The sequence below is a fragment of the Balaenoptera borealis genome, assembly GCF_965194805.1.
Source record: "Balaenoptera borealis genome assembly, chromosome: 19".
Lineage (NCBI taxonomy): Eukaryota > Metazoa > Chordata > Mammalia > Artiodactyla > Balaenopteridae > Balaenoptera > Balaenoptera borealis.
Window position 1 is genome coordinate 67,232,503 of NC_138878.1, and position 19,701 is coordinate 67,252,203.

The 19,701-nt window shown below is 45.6% G+C and overlaps 1 protein-coding gene across 3 annotated transcripts in view; it reads right to left on the reverse strand.

The window, feature by feature from the left end:
• SMIM17 (small integral membrane protein 17) overlaps positions 1 to 19,701 on the reverse strand; it is a 79,120-nt gene that overhangs the window by 51,411 nt on the left and 8,008 nt on the right. For 2 of the 3 annotated variants that reach the window (XM_082368355.1, XM_082368353.1), the window contains exons 2-3: positions 13,952 to 14,034; positions 1,781 to 2,007 (exon numbers count right to left, since the gene is read on the reverse strand). In XM_082368355.1, the coding sequence (XP_082224481.1) occupies positions 1,781 to 1,916 (136 nt within the window). In that variant the 5' untranslated portion in view covers positions 1,917 to 2,007; positions 13,952 to 14,034. Of the gene's footprint in view, positions 1 to 1,780; positions 2,008 to 13,951; positions 14,035 to 19,611; positions 19,643 to 19,701 lie in introns of those variants that run through there. The other variant, XM_082368354.1, reaches the window with a different exon arrangement.

Genomic DNA, 19,701 nt, shown 5'->3' on the forward strand with positions numbered 1-19,701 from the left:
CCTTTCAGGTGTCCCCATCTCAGCAAATGGCACCACTCTTTGCCAGATGTTTGGGCCAAAATCCCAGGGGTCACCCTTGATATCTGTTCCTCCCCTGTCCATTCCTGGACAGTTGCAGGAATCTCCCAGCTGGCCTCCCAGCTTCTACTCTTGACCTCCTAATCCTACGGTTCATTCTCACACGCAGCTGGACGCAGAGTTTCTCAACCTGGCCACTGCTGGTATTTCAGGCTGTGAAATCCTTGTGGTGGTGGGGGGGGGGTCTGTCCTGTGCACTGTAGGACACTAAGCAGCGTTGCTGGCCTCCACCCACTAGATGGCAGCAGCATTTCCCCAGTTCTGATAATTCAAGATCTCTTATGTTGCCTGGGGAGGAGAGGGGGGTGTAACATTGCCCCCAGTTGAGAACTACTGATTTAGAAGAATCTTTTGAAATACAAATGAGATCCTGTCTTCTCCTCTTCAAAACCTTCCAGTGGTCTCCCAATACTCAAGTAACATGCAAACTCCTTGCCAAGGTCGACAAGATGCCCCATCACTGGTCCCAGCTGATCTCTATCATTTTTCCCTCCCATCTCCCTGCTCTGTTCCCCGTGGTCTCCTTGAACACAGCAAACTTGCTGCCAATGTGGGGTCCTTGCACGTGCAGCTCTGGCTGCCCTTGAAGCTGTTTCCCCATCCTTGGAACAACTGATCCTTCTCGTGCTTCTCCCACCTTCCCCAATCACACTGTCACACCCCACCAATCATCCTGTTTTACTGTCTCCATAGGTCTCATCAGACATGACCTTTCTCTTTATTTTGTAACTTCTTTCTTTAGTCCCTGTTTTCTCCTCTAGAATTGGAGCTTGGGACTTCCCTGGTGGTCCAGTGGTTAAGAATCCGCCTTCCAATGCAGGGGATTGATCCCCGGTCCGGGAACTAAGATCCCACATGCTGCGGGGCAACTAAGCCCACATGCCGCAACTACTGAGCCCCCGTGCCACAACTAGAGAGAAGCCCGCATGCCATAGGAGAGCCTGCGAGCCGCAATGAAAGATCGCGCATGATGCAACTAGGACCGAATGCAGCCAGAAATAAATAAATAAATATTAAAAGAAGAAAAAGAATTGGAGCTCTACAAAGGCTATCTTGTTCACTGCAAGACCCTAATGCCTGGCACATAGTAGGTGCTTGTGATAGATTTTTGCCCCCAGTGGCCTCCAGCTTGTTCACTGTTCCCTGCGTCCACACCCTTGGGCTGCCCTCCCCACTCTGCCCCACTGATTCTGAGCTTGACCATATGGCTTATTTTGACCAATGGCCCGTGAGCAGCTGGGTTGCCAGTAGAGGCTAAAAAAAGTGCTTGTGACCTGGGGTTTTCCCTCGCTTGCTGGTCCCAAGAACTCTGCAACCACCCCCATGAGAATAAGCCTGGGCTAGCCTGCTGGAGACACATGGCTTTAAGTCAGCACCATCAAACCAGCTAGACACACCAGTAAGGCCATCTTAGATGAACCAGCTGCCCTTCAGCTCACGGCAGCTGCATTGCGGGAGCCGACACAGGCAAGGGCAACAGAACTGTCCCCTGTGGCCACATACATTGCCAACCCACAGAATCGTTAGCAGCTAAATGACTGTTGCTTTAAGCCACTCAGTTTGGGGCTGACTTGTTACACAGCAAAAGCTGACTGACACAAGGCTCCATAAAACTGTGTTGAAAGGAGCAAAGGAATGAAGTCGTGTCTTTCCCTAGGCTCTGCCACGACCTCCCCCCCAACACAGGACCCCTGCCCCTCACCTTTCTTGTCACTGCCACAGTCGGAGGCCCCAAGCTCCACAGCCACCCAGTCCTTGGTGAGGGCAGCATGCTTCTCCCAGGCCCTGCTCTCCCGAGACAGCAGCCCCTGCATCTTCTCAGGCCTGATACTCTGCATCTCTCCAGGAGGCTCAACTTTAAAGGCAGGCTTCTTCTCCTCTCCCCAGTCCAGGGTTCTGTTGGGTTTCCCAGGGAACAGGATTCAGAACCTGAGGACAGACATACATTTAGTCACTCAACAAATACAGAGTGCCAGCCCTGTGCCAGGCATGATTCCTAGGTGCCAGAGATACAGCAGTGAGGGAAGCAAAGCTCCTTTCCCTCTTGGGGCTTACATTCTAGTGGGGGGAGAGAGACAGACAGCATGCCAAATGATAAGTGCTCTAGAGACAAAGCAAGAAAGGGAATAATGAGTTTTGAGGTGAGGGTCAGAGAGTGGTAAAGGCAAACGTGCGTGCGTGCACACACACACACACACACACACACACACACACACAAGCATTCCACAACCCAAAGCACAGAGTTAGAAGTTTTTAGGAAAAGAGAGTTACCCCCATAATTCCTGTAGCTGCAGAGAGAAGGACCCTACTCTTCCCTCCAGCCCCCTATAGCATGACTTTCTCTTCTGCTGTCATTAAGAAGAAGAAGGAGGAGGAGAAGGACTTGCCAAATAAGGGTTAAAAAATCCAATTTAAAATTAAATATTCTTTAGGGCTTCCCTGGTGGTGCAGTGGTTAAGAATCCGCCGTCAGTGCAGGGGATACGAGTTCGAGCCCTTATCCGGGAAGATTCCACGTGCCGTAAAGAAACTAAGTCCGTGCGCCACAACTACTGAGCCTGTGCTCTAGAGCCCGCGAGCCACAACTACTGAGCCCGCGTGCCACAACTACCGAAGCCAGTGCGCCTAAAGCCCGTGCTCTGCATCAAGAGAAGCCACCGCAATGAGAAGCCCGTGCACCGCAACGAAGAGTAGTCCCCACTCGCCGCAACCAGAGAAAGCCTGCGTGCAGTAATGAAGACACAACGCAGCCAAAAATAAATAAATAAATAAATTTATTTTTAAAAAATTAAATTAAATTAAATATTCTTTAATATTCTCATTCTATATCTTGTCAACTTGAAATTCAGGAGGCTGTTTGCAGGAAGCTATCTTCCTGAACTAAAATAACTTGACGTATAACCATTTACCTTGAGACTCTAAAGCTGGTTTCATGTTCCTGTTCTAGGACATTGTATGTATTACCCATGTTGCATGATATAGCCCACTGACTGTCCTCGTGAATAGTATTTTTTTTTTAAAGAGTACGTTCTCCTGGTGTGAATGATAAAGCTTTTGTAAGTGTGGTCTTCCTTGCTTAGGTTTATGCAAACAGAAAGTGTTTTATCAGATTTTAAAACCACAGAGTACATACTCTAGATTCAAAGGGAAGTTAGAGACTCAACAATCAAATGTATGTGGGGACCATGTTTGGAGTCAGATTCAAGGAAACCTGCTGTGAAGAAAAAAATTATTTTTTAGACACTCAAGGAAATTTGATTATGGACTGGGTGTTCGATAATATCAAGGATTTCTCAAGGGTTTTGTTGAGTGTGGAAGTGGCCTTATGACTAGGTAAGAAAATGTCCATCTTATTATTTCTTAGAGATGTTTTTGTAGTATGCAGGGGTGTATTGATGGGATGGCTGAGATTTGCTTTAAAATTCTTCTGTAAAGAGATAAAGAGACAAAGGGGGATCAGAGCAAACATGCAAATGATGATTGTTGAGCCCAAGAATGGAGAGACAGTGGCAGGCAGTGCTGTCCTTGTACCCATGAGTAGATATGAAGCTTTTTCATAGTAGAACTTAACATATAAATTACAAATATGCAGAATATCTTCTTTTCTTCTACCTCGCCAATCATCACGTAGGTCTTCCTTACAGAGAGGGCTGGCTCACAGGCCCCTGAAACCCAAATTCAAACACGTTCTCCAGACACCTCTGTCCTCTCCCCCCAGCACTCCCTGTCCCCTGGGACTCTGGCTCCACCATCTTCCCCATCAGTCTCTGCAGGCTTCATTGGCAACTCGACCCCTTCCTCACCCTCACATCCAATTGATCAATCCCTGAGTCCACCTGCTCTGTCCCTTCTCTGTCCCCTGTGGTCCACTCCACACCTGACCCCCACCCCGATCCTGTCCCCTAACCCCAGTCCCCAGTCTATCCCCCCAGCTTCACCCTGCACAAGACTTTTGCTGGTCAAGACGCTTTCAAGGCATCCCATGCGGGGCAGAGGCCAGCTTCCTTTCTTGGTCTCTAACCCTCCACCACCACAGTCCCTGCACTCGCCCATTATCAGGTCAGCCCAGGAGGCAGGTTTAACACACCCAGGACTACAGAACACTGAATCCCAGGGAGAGAAGTCCCCCTCTTCAGCACCCTTTTAAATTTCGTTTTTAAAAAGTTGAGTAGGGACGTCCCTGGTGGTCCAATGGTTAAGACTTTGCCTTCCAATGCAGGGGTTGTGGGTTTGATCCCTGGTGGGGGAGCTAAGATCCCACATGCCTTGGGGCCAAAAACTCAACACATAAAACAGAAGCAATATTGTAATAAATTCAATAAAGATTTTAAAAGTGGGCCACGTCAAAAAATCTTAAAAAAAAAAAAATGAGTAGGGAATTCCCTGGCGGCCCAGTGGTTAAGACGCTGCACTTCCACTTCAGGGCACACGGGTTCAATCCTTGTTCAGTGAACTAACATCCCACATGCCGCACGGCCAAAAAAAAAAAGAGTAAAATACACATAACAAGAAATTTTACCATCTTAACCATTTTAAAGTGTACATTCACATTGTTGTGCACTCATCACCACCATCCATCTCTAGAACTCTGTGTATCACACTCTGTCCCCATTAAACGCAGAATCCCCCTCTCCCCCTCCCCCTCCCCCAACCCCTGGCCACCACCATACTTATGGGATCTTAGTTCCCCAACCAGGGATTGTACCCAGGCCCTCGGCAGGGAGAGCGCGGAGCTCTAACCACCGGACTAACAGGGAACTCCCCAGACTACTTTCTGACTCTCTGAATTTGCCTACTGTAGGCACCTTGTATAACTAGAATCACACAGTATTTTTGTGACCGATTTATTTCACTTAGCAGAGGGTCCTCAAGGACATTATTGCTAGAAAAGAAGGGAGGTAATTTAAAGGAAAAAGAGGGGTAAATCCTAGTTGGGGGTGCTAGAATGAGAGAGTAATCTCGAAGGTGGGGAAAGAAGGGCTGGTGTTAATAAGATGCTAATTGCAGCCATCACAGCAGAGTGGTTAAGAGCAAGGTGTGGGTGCGAGTGCATGGCGAGAATTTCCGCTCTGCCACGCATTAGCTGTGTGACTTTGACAGGTCACTTTAACCTCTCTGAGCTTCAGTGTGCTCAGCTGCAAAATGAGGGTGCTGGGAATTCCCTGGTGGTCCAGTGGTTAGGACTCTGTGCTTTCACTGCAGGGGGCACAGGTTCGATCCCTGCTCGGGGAACTGAGATTCTACAAGCTCAGAGGCGTGGCCAAAAATAATAAATAAATAAATAAATTAATTAATTAATTAATTAAAATGAGGGTGGGACTTCCCTGGTGGTGCAGTGGTTGAGAATCTGCCTGCCAATGCAGGGGACACGGGTTCGAGCCCTGGTCTGGGAAGATCCCACATGCCGCGGAGCAACTGGGTCCATGAGCCACAATTACTGAGCCTGCGCGTCTGGAGCCTGTGCTCCACAACAAGAGAGGCCGCGATAGTGAGAGGCCCGCGCACCGCGATGAAGAGTGGCCCCCGCTTGCCACAACTAGAGAAAGCCCTCGCACAGAAACGAAGACCCAACACAACCATAAATAAATAAATAAATAAATAAATAAATAAATAAGTAAAACCGGCACATGTGTACATGCCCAGTCCCTAGGCTATATGACCTATAAAAAAATAAATAAATAAAAAGAATCCGCTTGCCAAATGCAGCGGACACGGGTTCGAGCCCTGGGCCGGGAAGATCCCACATACCGCGGAGCAACTAAGCCCGTGCACCACAACTACTGAGCCTGTGTGCCACAACTACTGAAGCCTATGCACCTACAGCCCGTGCTCTGCAACAAGAGAAGCCACCGCAATGAGAAGCCCGTGCATGGCAACAAAGACCCAACGCAGCCAAAATTAAATAAATAAATAAATACATACATACATAAATTTATTAAAAAATAAAATAAAATAAAACGAGGGTGGTGATGATAACAGCAACTTCCTCCTACAGTCGTTGTGAGCTTTCCTACACAGTGAGTACCTAATGAATGAAGGAACAAAAAGGTTTTTTCCTCTTCCTGGCTCGCCCTTGCCCTTCTGTGTGGGCTTCTAGACATCCTGCCTGTACTCCAAAGCTGAGCTGACACATCACCACCCCGGGAGACCCCGTGAATATTTGCCACCCATAAAGTGCTCGAATGGAAATGACTTTTTTCAAACCATTTCTCAGCCGGAACTTTGTGCCAGGCCTGTGCTGAGCACTGAGAATCTGAAGATCAGTTGAGCAAGGTCACAATCTCCTGGAGGAGAAAGACAACTGAGCAGAGAGGATTAAACACAGCAGCCAGGATTGCTTTGAAGGTAAAAAGTAAGTAACGCATATACACTGCTTAATAGCTATTACCTGCTATTATTGTTTATTCACCTTTACAATGCAATGACCACCGCCTCTCCTGAAGGTTACATCAAAATTTTAAACTTTTTTTTTGGCTGTGTTGGGTCTTCGTTGCTGAGCACGGGCTTTCTCTAGTTGTGGCGAGCGGGGGCTCCTCTTCGTTGCGGTGTGCAGGCTTCTCATTGTCGTGGCTTCTCTTGTTGCGGAGCACGGGCTCTAGGCACGTGGGCTCAGTAGTTGTGGCTTGCGGGCTCTAGAGCACAGGCTCAGTAGTTGTGGCACACGGGCTTAGCTGCTCCACGGCATGTGGGATCTTCCCGGACCAAGGCTCAAACCCGTGTCCTCTGCATTGGCAGGCGGATTCTTAACCACTGTGCCACCAGGGAAGCCCCCAAATTTTAAACTTTTGACAAAACCATAGATGGGGGGAAAATAGCCTCCCTTTAGAGTCTTATTTCATTTCCTAGGGAGACGGAGGAAATGTACATGTTTGTTGGCCAGATTTATCTTCCCTTCTGTGAAGTGCCCATTTGTACCCTCCCTGCGTTATTCTATTTGTTTCTTTTTTTAGCTTTTACTTATTGATTTACAGGAATTCTTTATTCTGGATATTGACCCTTTGCCTGTTACTCTGTCTGTGTCAGATATTTTCTCCTGGCCTGTCCCTTTTCTCTTCACTTTGCTTACACAGTGCCTGAAGTCTTGGATTTTGATAAAGTCCAAGAAATCAATTTTTAAATGCTTTTCCTCACCTTTATCTCATAAACACACTTTCCTATAAGATCTCATACTTTACAGTCTTGTTTTAGATGTTTAGTTGCTTGAACCTTCTGAAATTTTTTTGAATGACGTGAGGTAAGGATTTAACTTTCTTTTCCCAATGGAGAGACAACTGAATAATCCTGGTTACTCAGAAAAACAGCCCAAATAACTAATTTATCCAACAGATAGGATGAGCAAATGCATCGTATGTAAATTATCTTATTAATCCCAGCAGCCCCAAGTGGTAGGTATTATTAGCCTTGTTTTTTTGTTTGTTTTTGTTTTTTCTTTTTTTCCAGAGAAGGGAACTAGGTGTAAAGGAATTAAATGATTTGTCCAGAGGATGCATGACAAGACTATGAAAGAATTGAGATTGGTTTTCTTACGAGTATCCATCTATGTCACATAATTGGAAGGGGAAACTTCCTTTGTTTAACTGTTTATGAGGTGGGTTTCCAGGCATTCCAAGGATAGGTCAGTGTGAAGAGGGGAGAGACAGATTTTAGAGTAAGACTCTTAATTCACCCCTCACTATTTCCTTCCTTGTTTGTTTGTTTGCCGCACCGAGTGGCTTACAGGATTTTAGTTCCCAGACCAGAGATCAAACCCGTGGCAGTGAGAGAGCCAAGTCCTAACCACTGGACCACCATGGATTCCTGACCGCTCACTACTTCCTATAATAACCAGTCATTTAGTGCAGGAGACCAGGTCGAGGAGCCTTCAGGGGGTTGAGAGCTCGGCCTCCTGACCCAGATCTACCACAAACCAGCTGTGCAACTTTGGGAAGTGAATGAACTCAGTCTCAGTTTCCTTATCTGTAGAATGGGGACAATGAAGTTCCTACCTCACAGGCTATGGTGAACATCAAGTGAATAATACACATGCTTCACATATATTGACTGCTCAAGAAATGTCATCATGTTATCATTATTACTGAGCACCAGGTTCTCAACACGGGGAAAATTCCACAAGTGGTCCTGATAGTTCAGATAATTAAAGGTTGTTCTTAAAATAGACTCAAGTTTGAGGAGCTCCCTCAAGGCCCTGGGGAGCTGGGGAAGACTGCTGAATGACTTCTTGGGTGAAGATTTCTTCCCGAAAGAGGAGAAGGCAGTGAGGAGACAGTGTCTAGAATCTCATTCTATGTCTTACTCTCATTTTTCTCAAACTTCCGTCATTCATATATCCCTTTATCAACGTTTGCCATGTCTCTGCATTAATGGATACCACCTTATGACTGTTTCCATTTCCACATAACATCTGAATATAAGTAAATAATCATTTATCTGATATTTTTATTGTAAATGATCTCATTTTTTAAAAGCCTTTCAAAAGGACCTTTACAAAGGAAACTTTAGAGCAGCCTTATAAACCGAAAGCCAGTTTCGTGTGCCATTACAAAAAAAAAAAAAAAAAGGAAATAAAATCAAGATTAATAAATCATAGTTAGAAGCTGCTGCTTGGTGTGGTTAATTGAACTACTGGCCCACGTTTGTCATCTTCCTGCTGTAGCATAACACATTTTCCTCTTGCTGTAGCCTCACGGCAAGCCAGGGTGTGGAGAAGTAAACTCTGATTACCGTGAGGCTATGGTAAAGGGTAAAGATGTATTATCTCCATGAGCCTTGTCCCTTTGCTGATTGAGCTTTGTATCCTTTCTCTGGGATAAACCACAGCCATGATGAGTTCAGTGAGTTCTCCTAGTGAATCACCAAACTTGGGGGTCATCTTGGGGACTGGCAACATGGCTCTCAAACCTTGGGCCAGCACAGATGACCACCATTCTACCAGAAGTTGAGTGCTGTTGACATCTCTTTGGGGCTCCATGAGTAGTTGACAATTCATTCATTCAGTCATTCATTCAACAAAGACTTATGAAACAGCTGCTACATGGCAGATGCTGTCTTGGGTGACTAGGACAATCAAGATAAATGACTTGATGAAGTTTACCTGCTAGTGATGAAAACAGACAACGGACAAATAAACCCAAAAATATAAAATAAAATATAGTTTGTGCTAGTTCTATGAGGTACATGACGTAGAACTATGTGATAGTAATGGTGAGGCCACTTTAGATGGGAGGTGGTCTTTTTGAAGAGGTGGCATTTTGAGCTAAATCCTGAAAGGTGGAAAGGAGCCAGTTATGCAAGAATCTGTGGCAGGGAGAACAGCATGTGCAAAGGTCCAGGGGGACAACAAGGAGGCCAGTGTGGCCAGAGCGGTCAGGTAAAGGAGAGAGTGATGGGGGATAGGGTCAGAGAGGCATCCAGGGTCTTGAAAGCCACAGTAACATCATTTTTTTTTTTTTTGGCCGTGCCGCATGGCATGTGGGATATTAGTTCCCCAACCAGGGATTGAACCCGTTGCCCCTGCAGTGGAAGCGTGGAGTCTTAACCACTGGACCACAAGGGAAGTCCCCCACAGTAACATCTTTGAATGTTATTGTAGGTGCGTTGGGAAGCGATGGAAGGGTAGAGGAAAGGTGTGATATAATCTGATTTAGATTTTCAAGGCATCACTGAAACTATTATGTAAGGAATGATACGGAAGGGGCTATAGGTACAGAGGATCAGTTAGGAGGTTGTTGTACACCAGGTGAGAAACAGTTGCATTTGGTGGTGGCAGTGCGTGTGGAAAGCAGTGGACAGATTCAGGGAATACTTTGGAGGTGGAGCTGAGAGCCCTCACGGATGGTCGGAATGGGAAGAGTGAGAGGAAGGGAGGAATCAAGCACGACTTTTGGGCTATGAACCTGACCAGCTGAGTGTCTTGCAGTGCATTAAGTAGGGTTACGTTTTTGTGTGTGTGGAGAAAATCCAAAACTCCCTTTGGGGCATGTTAAGTGTTCGATGCCCGAGTTTCTGAGGTCAGCACCTGGAGAGCCTGGATTACTCAGATAGCATTCGAAGACTCTGGGGCTGAGGGTTGGGAGTGGGCTCAGAAATCTGCTCAAAGAGCACATGCATCTAGCAGGGGCAGTGGCAAAAGTAGGCTCCCGGTACCGTCCGCGGTTCTGAAACACTTCAGGTGGATCTGTCCGTGGTGCTGAACAGGCCGCTCCTGAGCTGTCCGTGGTACTAAACCTCTAGGCACAAGAGCTGGAGACTCTCTCTCCCTCTCTCTCTCCCTCCCTCCCTCCTTCCCTCCGTCTCTCTCTGTCACTTTTTCAAAGTACCCACCCTCCTGGGAAAGGCCCCGCTGTTGCCTGGAAACAAAGCTCTCTGGAATGAAAGCAAATGAGGGAAAAAAAAATCTGCAGTCATTTTTAAGAGGCAGCTTTGGCTTTTAGGACTGCAGGACCTGGCTACATCTTACTGGAATTATTAACACGAAGTTTCCAAAACATCTCTGAATATAGGAAAACAAGGGAAAGATGTGCCAGAACTCAGGCTGTTGGTTACGTTGGATTGGGGGAGGCAGAGAAATGAGATGGGGAGTGACAAGCCCTTCGTTTCTATGTTGTGACGTGGGGGCTACAAGAAGGAAATTATTGTAGATTTACATAAATACATCACAGCTATATTTCATGCCAACCTGAACTGCAAACATCTGAAATCATGAGCTTTGGGTGGCACTTTTTGAAATGACAAGAAGCCTTGTGATTTAAAAATTCCTCGGGACTTCCCTGATGGTGCAGTGGTTAAGACTCCATGCCTCCAATGCAGGGGGCCCCGGGTTCGATCCCTGGGGAAACTAGATCCCACATGCATGCCACAACTAAGAGTTCGCATGCTGCAACTAAGGATCCTGCCTGCCGCAACTAAGACCAGCACAACCAAATAATAAATAAATAAATAAATAAATAAAACATATATATGTTTTTAAAATTTAGAAAAAAATTCCTCAAAAATCCATACTTGCGAATATGTTCAATTGTGTAAACAGTGTTTGTTATTTTCGTACCATCTTAGCTGGTGAATAAACATGCCGGTCATCTTTTGTTAGGATTAGTCTTGAATTATGTAGGTTTTGAATTGTGTAAGATCTTAAAAAATGAGTCCCTGGGGTAAAATCCAACCATTCTGGGATTGATGAATGAATGAACACGTTTGTCATTCCCAAAGATCTGGTCACCAGGGAAGCCACAGCTTTTCCCACCACTATGAAGAGACAGACATTCACAAAGCACCCACTATGTGATGGATTTTGCAGGGGACACCCAGGATGCCTGAGGCATTTCCCCTTTTCCTAAGTGGATGATTTCCACACCTCTTCAAGGGGGAGGAAGATTTGCGGCTTTGACTTGAGCTCGTTGATCAGGTAGAGACACTGAAATCTGGCTCTTACATACTTTTCTGTCCTCTCATGGCATTGTCAGCCCAGTGGGTTTTGATATTCCAAATTCTCTAAAGAAGCTGTAGCTCATTATTATATATTTTTCTTGCCTACTGTCTGTCTCAACTTCTAGAATTTAGGCTCCATGATGGTAGGGACTATCTGTTTCTATTTCATCCCCAAGCCTCCAGCATCTAGAACACTTCTTCTAGATGGTCTATGAATTTTTCGAAGGGTTAAATGAATGAAAGGTGATGTTTGTAAACACAAGATATCCCAATATCTTAAAGTTGGTAACTCACTAAATTAAAAAGAAAATGAATGAACTGAACTAAGCACATCAGTTGGCTGGATGCAGCCCAAGATTTGCCCGGTTGAGTCCTCCAAGGTCATGGAATCCCTACTGAGCAAGACTCTGCCATGGGACCACGTCATGGCCAGGTGAAGTGATGTTCCCTCCTCCAGTCCGTCAGTGGTGGCCCAGAAGGCAGGGTTGTGTGCCACCAAGCATGGAATCTGGTCAGTAAGGATCACCCCACAAGGATAAGAACTTACTTTATCCCTTTTAACAATTTCAGGGAAAATTAATCACATTGTGTGGTTGCATCTATTTACCATGGCCCTTCCCCCAACTAGCAGACACTTAGGCTATTTCCAAACAGTAATCATTTGAAAGCCTCAGACTCCTTGAGAGAGACCCAAATTCAACTTGTAAACCACACAGCCATGATTTAACCCAGGGCAATCTGTTGCCAAAGACCTTCTTGTTTCACAACTACTGAAGATTCTTCAGTTTACTCTGCAGGCAAAAAGTAGAATGATTGATGTGAGAAAAACTCACCTAGTTGCCAAAAACCTTAAAGCATACAGTCACTTGGGGTGTCTAGGGTGAAATATAAAATGACAGAGAGTTGCCACGTCTGCTTAGAGAAATACGTGCCCACAGAGCTTTTCTGTGGTCTGACTGATGGGGTTCACATTCTAAAGACAGAATCTTTATAAATCAAGTAACATTTATTGATAGCTTATCGTGTCCTCAACAAGATGCTATCCATAGGGTGATGTTATTATCCTCATTTTACAGAACAAAATAGATCTTTGTGGGCCGATATGGAAAGGTCTCAAAGACACATCATTGTATGGGAAAAAAGCACATTGCAAAGCCACAGATGGAGTCTGACATCCCTTACATGAAAAAACCAACAACACGTAAAACAATGTCAGATATTTTCTATGGATGCATAGATGTGTATGTAAAGGCTTGCCAAATTTAAAACAAAAAACGTATTTAAAAGAAAAAGCTCACAAGACATTACCGAGTTTATCAAGGTTACATTTGTTTGTTCATGATGAAAACGCACTAATTTTTTTTTTTTTTTTTTTTTGCCACACTGCACATCTTGCAGAATCTTAGTTTCCCAACCAGGAATTGATCTGGGCCCCCGGGAGTGAAAGCGCCGAGTTCTTTCACTGAAGGACTCGAGTCGCTGAACTGCCAGTGAATTTCCCCCCAAAAACCACTGATTTTGTTAAACGATTATCACAGTCAGAAAGTTCATGACAGACCCTCAAATTTCAGCATGGCAAAACTCACGGATAAAGTTGATTTTGCTTAAATTGCAGGTTTACAGGAAGTTTTTTGTTTTTTGGGGATCAGGACTAAATAGGATGACCCTGTTATATTAGGTTAATCTCAGGGTGTAAACTAATTTTTCTTCCTGGACTATGGCATGCCGTGAATGTGACAGTTTTGCTTCCACGTGTACTGCTTACCAAATAAGAAGTTAAAAATCCTAAAATCCAAACATTGACCATTGTATTTCAATGTCAGAGATGTTAGCAATAAAAAAAAGTAGGGGCTTCCCTGGTGGCGCAGTGGTTGAGAGTCTGCCTGCCAGTGCAGAGGACACGGGTTCGAGCCCTGGTCTGGGAGGATCCCACATGCCGCGGAGCAACTGGGCCCGTGAGCCACAACTACTGAGCCTGCGCGTCTGGAGCCTGTGCTCCGCAACAAGAGAGGCCGCGATAGTGAGAGGCCCGCGCACCGCGATGAAGAGTGGCCCCCACTCGCCGCAGCTGGAGAAAGCCCTTGCGCAGAGACGAAGACCCAACACAGCCAAAAAAATAAATAAATAAAGTGTAAAAATTAAAATAAATTTATAAAAAAAAAAAGAGTAAAAGTGCACCTTAACATCAATGAAATATGACATACCGATTTAATTATGACAACTTAGTCAATAACAACAGTGCGTATATCATAGTAAGAGGCTGATATGCATTTGGCATTGTTATTATGGGATGGGTAATATTAGCCAAGATAAGGAAAGTCAGGCCAGTATCAATGCATTTGCAGATATGCACACACAAATCCCATTTCCTTCTGTAGGCACAGAGATGTATGTAAATGAAAAGTAAAAGCACACTCCCAGTGCACCCCAAATCCACAGCAGTCACTCACCTCTAGAGCAGAGACTGGGGTTGCTGAAGTGAGAGCAGCAGGAAATCTTGATCTTTGACAGAGAAAATGTGTGCACTTGTTGACTGTCAAGAAAGAAAAATAAAATAATAAGTTTAAAAGAGAGATTTGGAGAAGGTAAGTCCCTCTCTGAGAGGTGAACTATGAATGGTCTTGCTCACCCCTAATTCCCACTGTCTAGCACACAGCAGTCACCCTTCTGGTCCCTATTAAACCAGATCACCTGGCTCATACAGCCAGTAAGTAGCAGAGTTGTGATTCAGACCCGAAACTCACAGGCTCTAAAACCTACTCCGCCCCACAGACAGCCTACTTCAGAAGGCTTTTCAACACCACAGGAGACAGCCCTCCCCTTCCCAGCCTCACCCCAAAATAGGGTTTGTAAATTCGCCAGGGAGGGGGCTGGGGGATGGCGGTCAGTTCTCCACAAGAGTCCTCCTCTCCTCCCAGAGAGGATCCTGGATCCATCCTTGGGCAGCCAACCTGTTTTTCTTTCCATCCCTGGGAGACGGTTGATTGCCATGGAAACCCACATCGTCCTCCCAAAGATCCAGACCACCAGCGATGGGAAAGACAGTCCTACCTTTTGATTCCCTGGTTTGTTGGGCCTGATAGGATAAGATGAGGGCTGTGTGTGTGTATGTGTGTGTACAGCATCCCTTGAAGGTTTCTAAAGACACTGGTAATTGTGGTTACCAGAAGAGAATCCGGTGTTGGAAGATGAGGAGAACGTTGTTTTTTGTCTTATATTCTCTGTCCCTTTTGAGTGTTGTATCAAATAAGCTCTTAAATAAATAATAAAGGCATAAGGTGGAAAAATATGTATGTTTTTAAAACATTAGGATAAAATGAAAAAAGAATTGGGATACAATGTTGACATGAGATGTACAGTGATTTAAAACTTCTTTCTGGGACTTCCCTGGTGGCACAGTGGTTAAGAATCTGCCTGCCAATGCAGGGGACATGGGTTCGAGCCCTGGTCCGGGAAGATCCCACGTGTCGCGGAGCAACTAAGCCCGTGCACCACAACTACTGAGCCTGCACTCTAGAGCCCATGAACCACAACTACTGAGCCCGCGAGCCACCACTACTGAGCCCGCGTGCCACAACTACTGAAGCCTGTGCACCTAGAGCCCATGCTCCACAAGAGAAGCCACTGCAATGAGAAGCCCGCACACCGCAACGAAGACTAGCCCCCGCTCACCGCAACTAGAGAAAAGCCGACGCACAGCAACGAAGACCCAACGCAGCCAAAAATAAATGAATAAATAAAATATTAAATTACTTAAAAAAAAAAACTTCTTCCTGAAATCAAAGTTATGTACCCACATACTTAAAAAAAATCAAATAGTTCTGAGTGGCAGACACATGGGAGGTAATGGGGGAGGGATGGAGTGGGGGTTTGGGGTCAGCAGATGCAAACTATTATATAGAGAATGGATAGACAACAAGGTCCTCCTGTAGAGCACAGGGAGCTATATTCAATATCCTGGGATACACCATAATGGAAAAGAACATAAAAAGAATGCATACATATGTATATCTGAATCATTTTGCTGTACAGCAGAAACTAACAAAACACTGTAAATCAACTATATATCAATAAAGAAAGACATGGGAGGTAAGTTGTCTTATTCTCTATACTGTCCCATAGGCTTGTAGGATTTCATCATTACTTTTTTTTTTTTTTTCATCATTACTTTTTGAAGGGCAACAGGAGGGTCCCAGTTTCAGGTGAGGTACAGTAAGTACACTCTGCCCTGTCTCTCTCACTGAGGCGTTTCAATAAATTAGCAACCTGTAAAGAAGTAGGAGTCAGTCTGAGAATTTTAATCACCAACAGCTGGCACCCTTTGGGTGATCTGTAGGACAGGACAAGGCAGCGGGGTCAGAGGCCTTCAGTCAGCAGCTATTTACCAACTTCCAGAGAAGCATCTCAATAGATTAACAACCTGTACAGAAGTAGTAGCGTTTCTTCTATCGATACTTCGCTCTCTCTCTCTCTCTCTCTCTCTATATATAAGGCTGTATAGTTATATAGTTATATAAACATAAGTATATATACTTTATATATAGTTACATAGTTATATATGTACAGTATATATATGCACTATATATATAGTGTATATATATACTTTTTAAAAACATAAATGAGAATACACGAGATACACTGTGGTCAATTGTTCATTTGTTTTTTCATTTAATACTGTAACCAGAGCTCCTTCCGTATCAGTATATTCAAGTCTTCCTCACCATTTCTTACCTAGACGAATCCTAAGCTACTTAGCCAACTTTCTAAGGACAGATTCTTGGGTGCTGCCCAATTTTCCTGTCTTCTGAGCAAGGTTCCAGTGAACCTTGGGGTGACAGGAGGCTATCCTTCCTCCAGATATGCACACAGCGGTCTTTGCTAACTGGGGCTCTGCTCAGATATCCCCTCCTTAGAGAGGCCTCCCCGACTGCCCAAGCTGAAGTAGCCGTCCCCTTCATCCTCCACCTAATTACCTCTGATCATGCTCAGAAATGAGTGCTCCTGGCTCCATATGACAAAGGGCTTTGGTTTGCTCACTGCTGGATTCCCAGCCCTTAGAACAGTGCCTGGCACAGAGGAGCTGCTCAGGTATTCGCTGAATGAATGACTCTCCACTCACCCTGAAGCCTCCTGTCTCTTGAGATTCCTGATTATCAGAAGATGCAGAAATTCTACATATGCACATACTTAAAACCGCCTCTCCTCCACCACTAAGGGGGAAAGAAAGGAAAAAAACCTCAGGCTCCTTGACCTAATTCTCTCCTCCCCCTTTCCACACACTTCTGCTCACACCAACCTCCCTGTGATACATTGAATTCAGCAGTGAAAAATGGCAACTTCACACCTGCCTCTCTCCGTAAAGCAGGTGGTCACTTGTAAATAAACACCCACATTCCCTGTAGGCAGCTCTTTAAAGAAACTTGGGCAAAAGGAAAATTCCCTCTATGAATTTTCATGCATTGGAGAATATTGGTTGGGTAAATGAGTATCTATGATGAAGGAAATGGAAAATCTATGGAGCCTCCGAGGGTGATGATGCCGGTGGAGGTGAGTGGGTGAGGAGATGGATGGATTTAATTCCCTCCTAATATTTCTCCCTGCTCATGGGAGACCAATAAACTCCAGGGAAATTTGTTCTGATAATAGGCATGGAGCATGGTTGCACTTGAACCTCACATCAACCTTACGAAGTGATAATAAAATTATTATAATGATAATTATGACACATAATAGAATCTTTTCTGCCAAGAACTGTTCTAATTGCTTCACTGTATTACTTCATTTGCTCTTCATTACAACACTATAAGGTAGATACTATCCTTATCCCCATTGTACAGATGAGGCAACTGAGGTGCAGAGAAATTAAGTCACTTTCCCAACATTCCTTAACAGGGGAACAACAAAGCCAGAATCTGAATGCAGCAGTCCACCCCGGAAGCTGTAACCTGATGCTGTCATTTGCACCTCGTTGGTCAGAACCTAGTTACCCGGCCACATCCAGCTACAAGCGAGACTGGGAAATGCAGCTGAAGTTTAGGGGTTCTGGCACAATAGTAGAGACAAGTTTTGTGGGACATTGAGCAGTCTCTACCCGCTCACCCCCAACCCTGGCTTTCTTCCATGTAGTTAAGATCCAAAAACTCAGGAACGCACAGCCCAGCCACCCCACATAATGGGCCAGGCAGTAATTAAGACAGACATTCTTATACATTGGCAGGGAGAGTGCCAGTAGGGAAATCATTCTGGGAAGGTGTATTGGTATCGCTAACTGATGCTATCTCCAGGTAGATAATGTCTCCAACTCCCAGCTGGTGTCAGAGAACTGCTTGGTGGTTTTGGGAAAAACACACACACATTGGAACTGGTGCCAGAATCAGAAGGTCTAACCTCCAAAATCCTACAGCATCACTTCTGCCATATCGTATTGGTCAAAGCAACCCTCAAAGACGGCACATGTTCAGGGAATGGGAAAACAGAGTCCAGCTCCTGAGAGCAGAAGCTGCAAAAAATCACGGCCATTTTTAATATCGAAAATGAGAATATATTTATTTATTTATATATTTGTATGTTTGTGTTTTGGTTGCATCACCTGGTTTGTGGGATCTTAGTTCCTGGTCTTAGTTCCCTGACCAGGGATCGAACCCAGGACCCTGGCAGTGGAAGCGCAGAATCTTAACCACTGGACTGCCAGGGGATTCCCAGAGAAAATTTTTAATGGAAAAAGGAAATGGGGGGGGGGGGAAGAGAAGCAATTAAAAAAAAAAAAAAAGCTTATGGGAAGAGGTAGCGTGAGGGCCCCAGTCCTAGGACCACACACGTGCCCTGCGACGGTGGTCGCAGCTTCAGGGCAGGCAGATTCTGCTCTGCCTGCTCCATCTCTGCAAGCTTCAGGATCTTCTAGCGCAGATCCAAATACAGACAAAACGCAACCACGTGCTACTCCCATCTTGCTGACCCTGTCCTGTGGCCTTTCCCAAATATATTATACCTAAGCCTCTCCTCCTGCAGTTAAATGACATGATATGTGTGTCAAGAGTTTCGGGGGGGGGGCCGGAGGGCAGAGTACACAGTCAAATGATAATAGTAGTAAGACTTGTTATACCCAGTGAGAGGCAACATCTCATGACTATGAGAAGATTCAAATGGTTAATCCACGTCAAGTCCTTAAGACAATCCCTGGCACTTAAAAAAAGACCCACAAAGTGCCGTTGCTATTGTGGTTGCTGTGGGTTTTTTAAGAGGCCCCATCAAACTGTTATAAAACACAAGAGAAGCTTAGTATATGTCACGAAAACAGCTAAGGCTTTAGAACTACAGCGTCCAACGCAGTAGCCAGTAGCCATAGCGACTACGAAAACTTTAATTTATCAAATTAAGTACAACTAAGAATTCAGTTCCATGGCCACACTAGCCACATGCCAAGTGCTCAAGAGCCACACGTGGTCAGTGGCCACCATACTGAACATCGCGGACACAGAACTTCTGCATCTGTGCATAAAGTTGGGTCGGACAGCGCTGTTTTGCGGGCCCCAGCTCCTTTTGAAAGGACTTTATGCCAATTAACTCACGTCATCCACACAACAACCCCATCTGTAGTGCAGGTTTCCTGACTGCAACCTCTTTACAGATGAGGAAACCGAGGCTTAGAACATTAGGACACGGATCCAAAGACACAGAGCTGGGATTTGAACCGGGCAGACCTGTCTCCCAACCAGTCCTAATGAATTCTTGTTTTTTTCAGTATTGTTGAAGCAATTCCTTTCTTCCCTTCTTCATTCCTGCATCCTCCTCCCCTCCCCGCTCTCCTTCGCAACCCCCTCCCTTCCTTCTTCTCTTCCCTCTCCTTCCTTTCCCCCCTCCCCTCCCTCTTCTCTCAAACTCCTCCCCTCCTGCCCCTCTTTTTGTCTTCCCCCCTCCCCATTTCTCCCTCCTGCTTCCCCTCCCCTTCTCCACTAGGAGTACCACTCTCCTCCCCGCCCCTCTCCATCTCCCCCGCCACCCTCCACCCTCCCCTAGCTCCTCCTCCCTCCTTCCATTTCCCCTCCCCTCCCACTCTCTCCAAGGCCCTCTCCATCCCCCTCCTCCCCAGTAATCCCTCTTCTTCTCCCACCTCTCAATCCCCCCCCACCCCGGTCGGCGCGCGGAGGAGTCTGGGAGCGCGGGGTGGGTGTGGCCTCGCGCGGCGCGGGGGCGGGGCGGA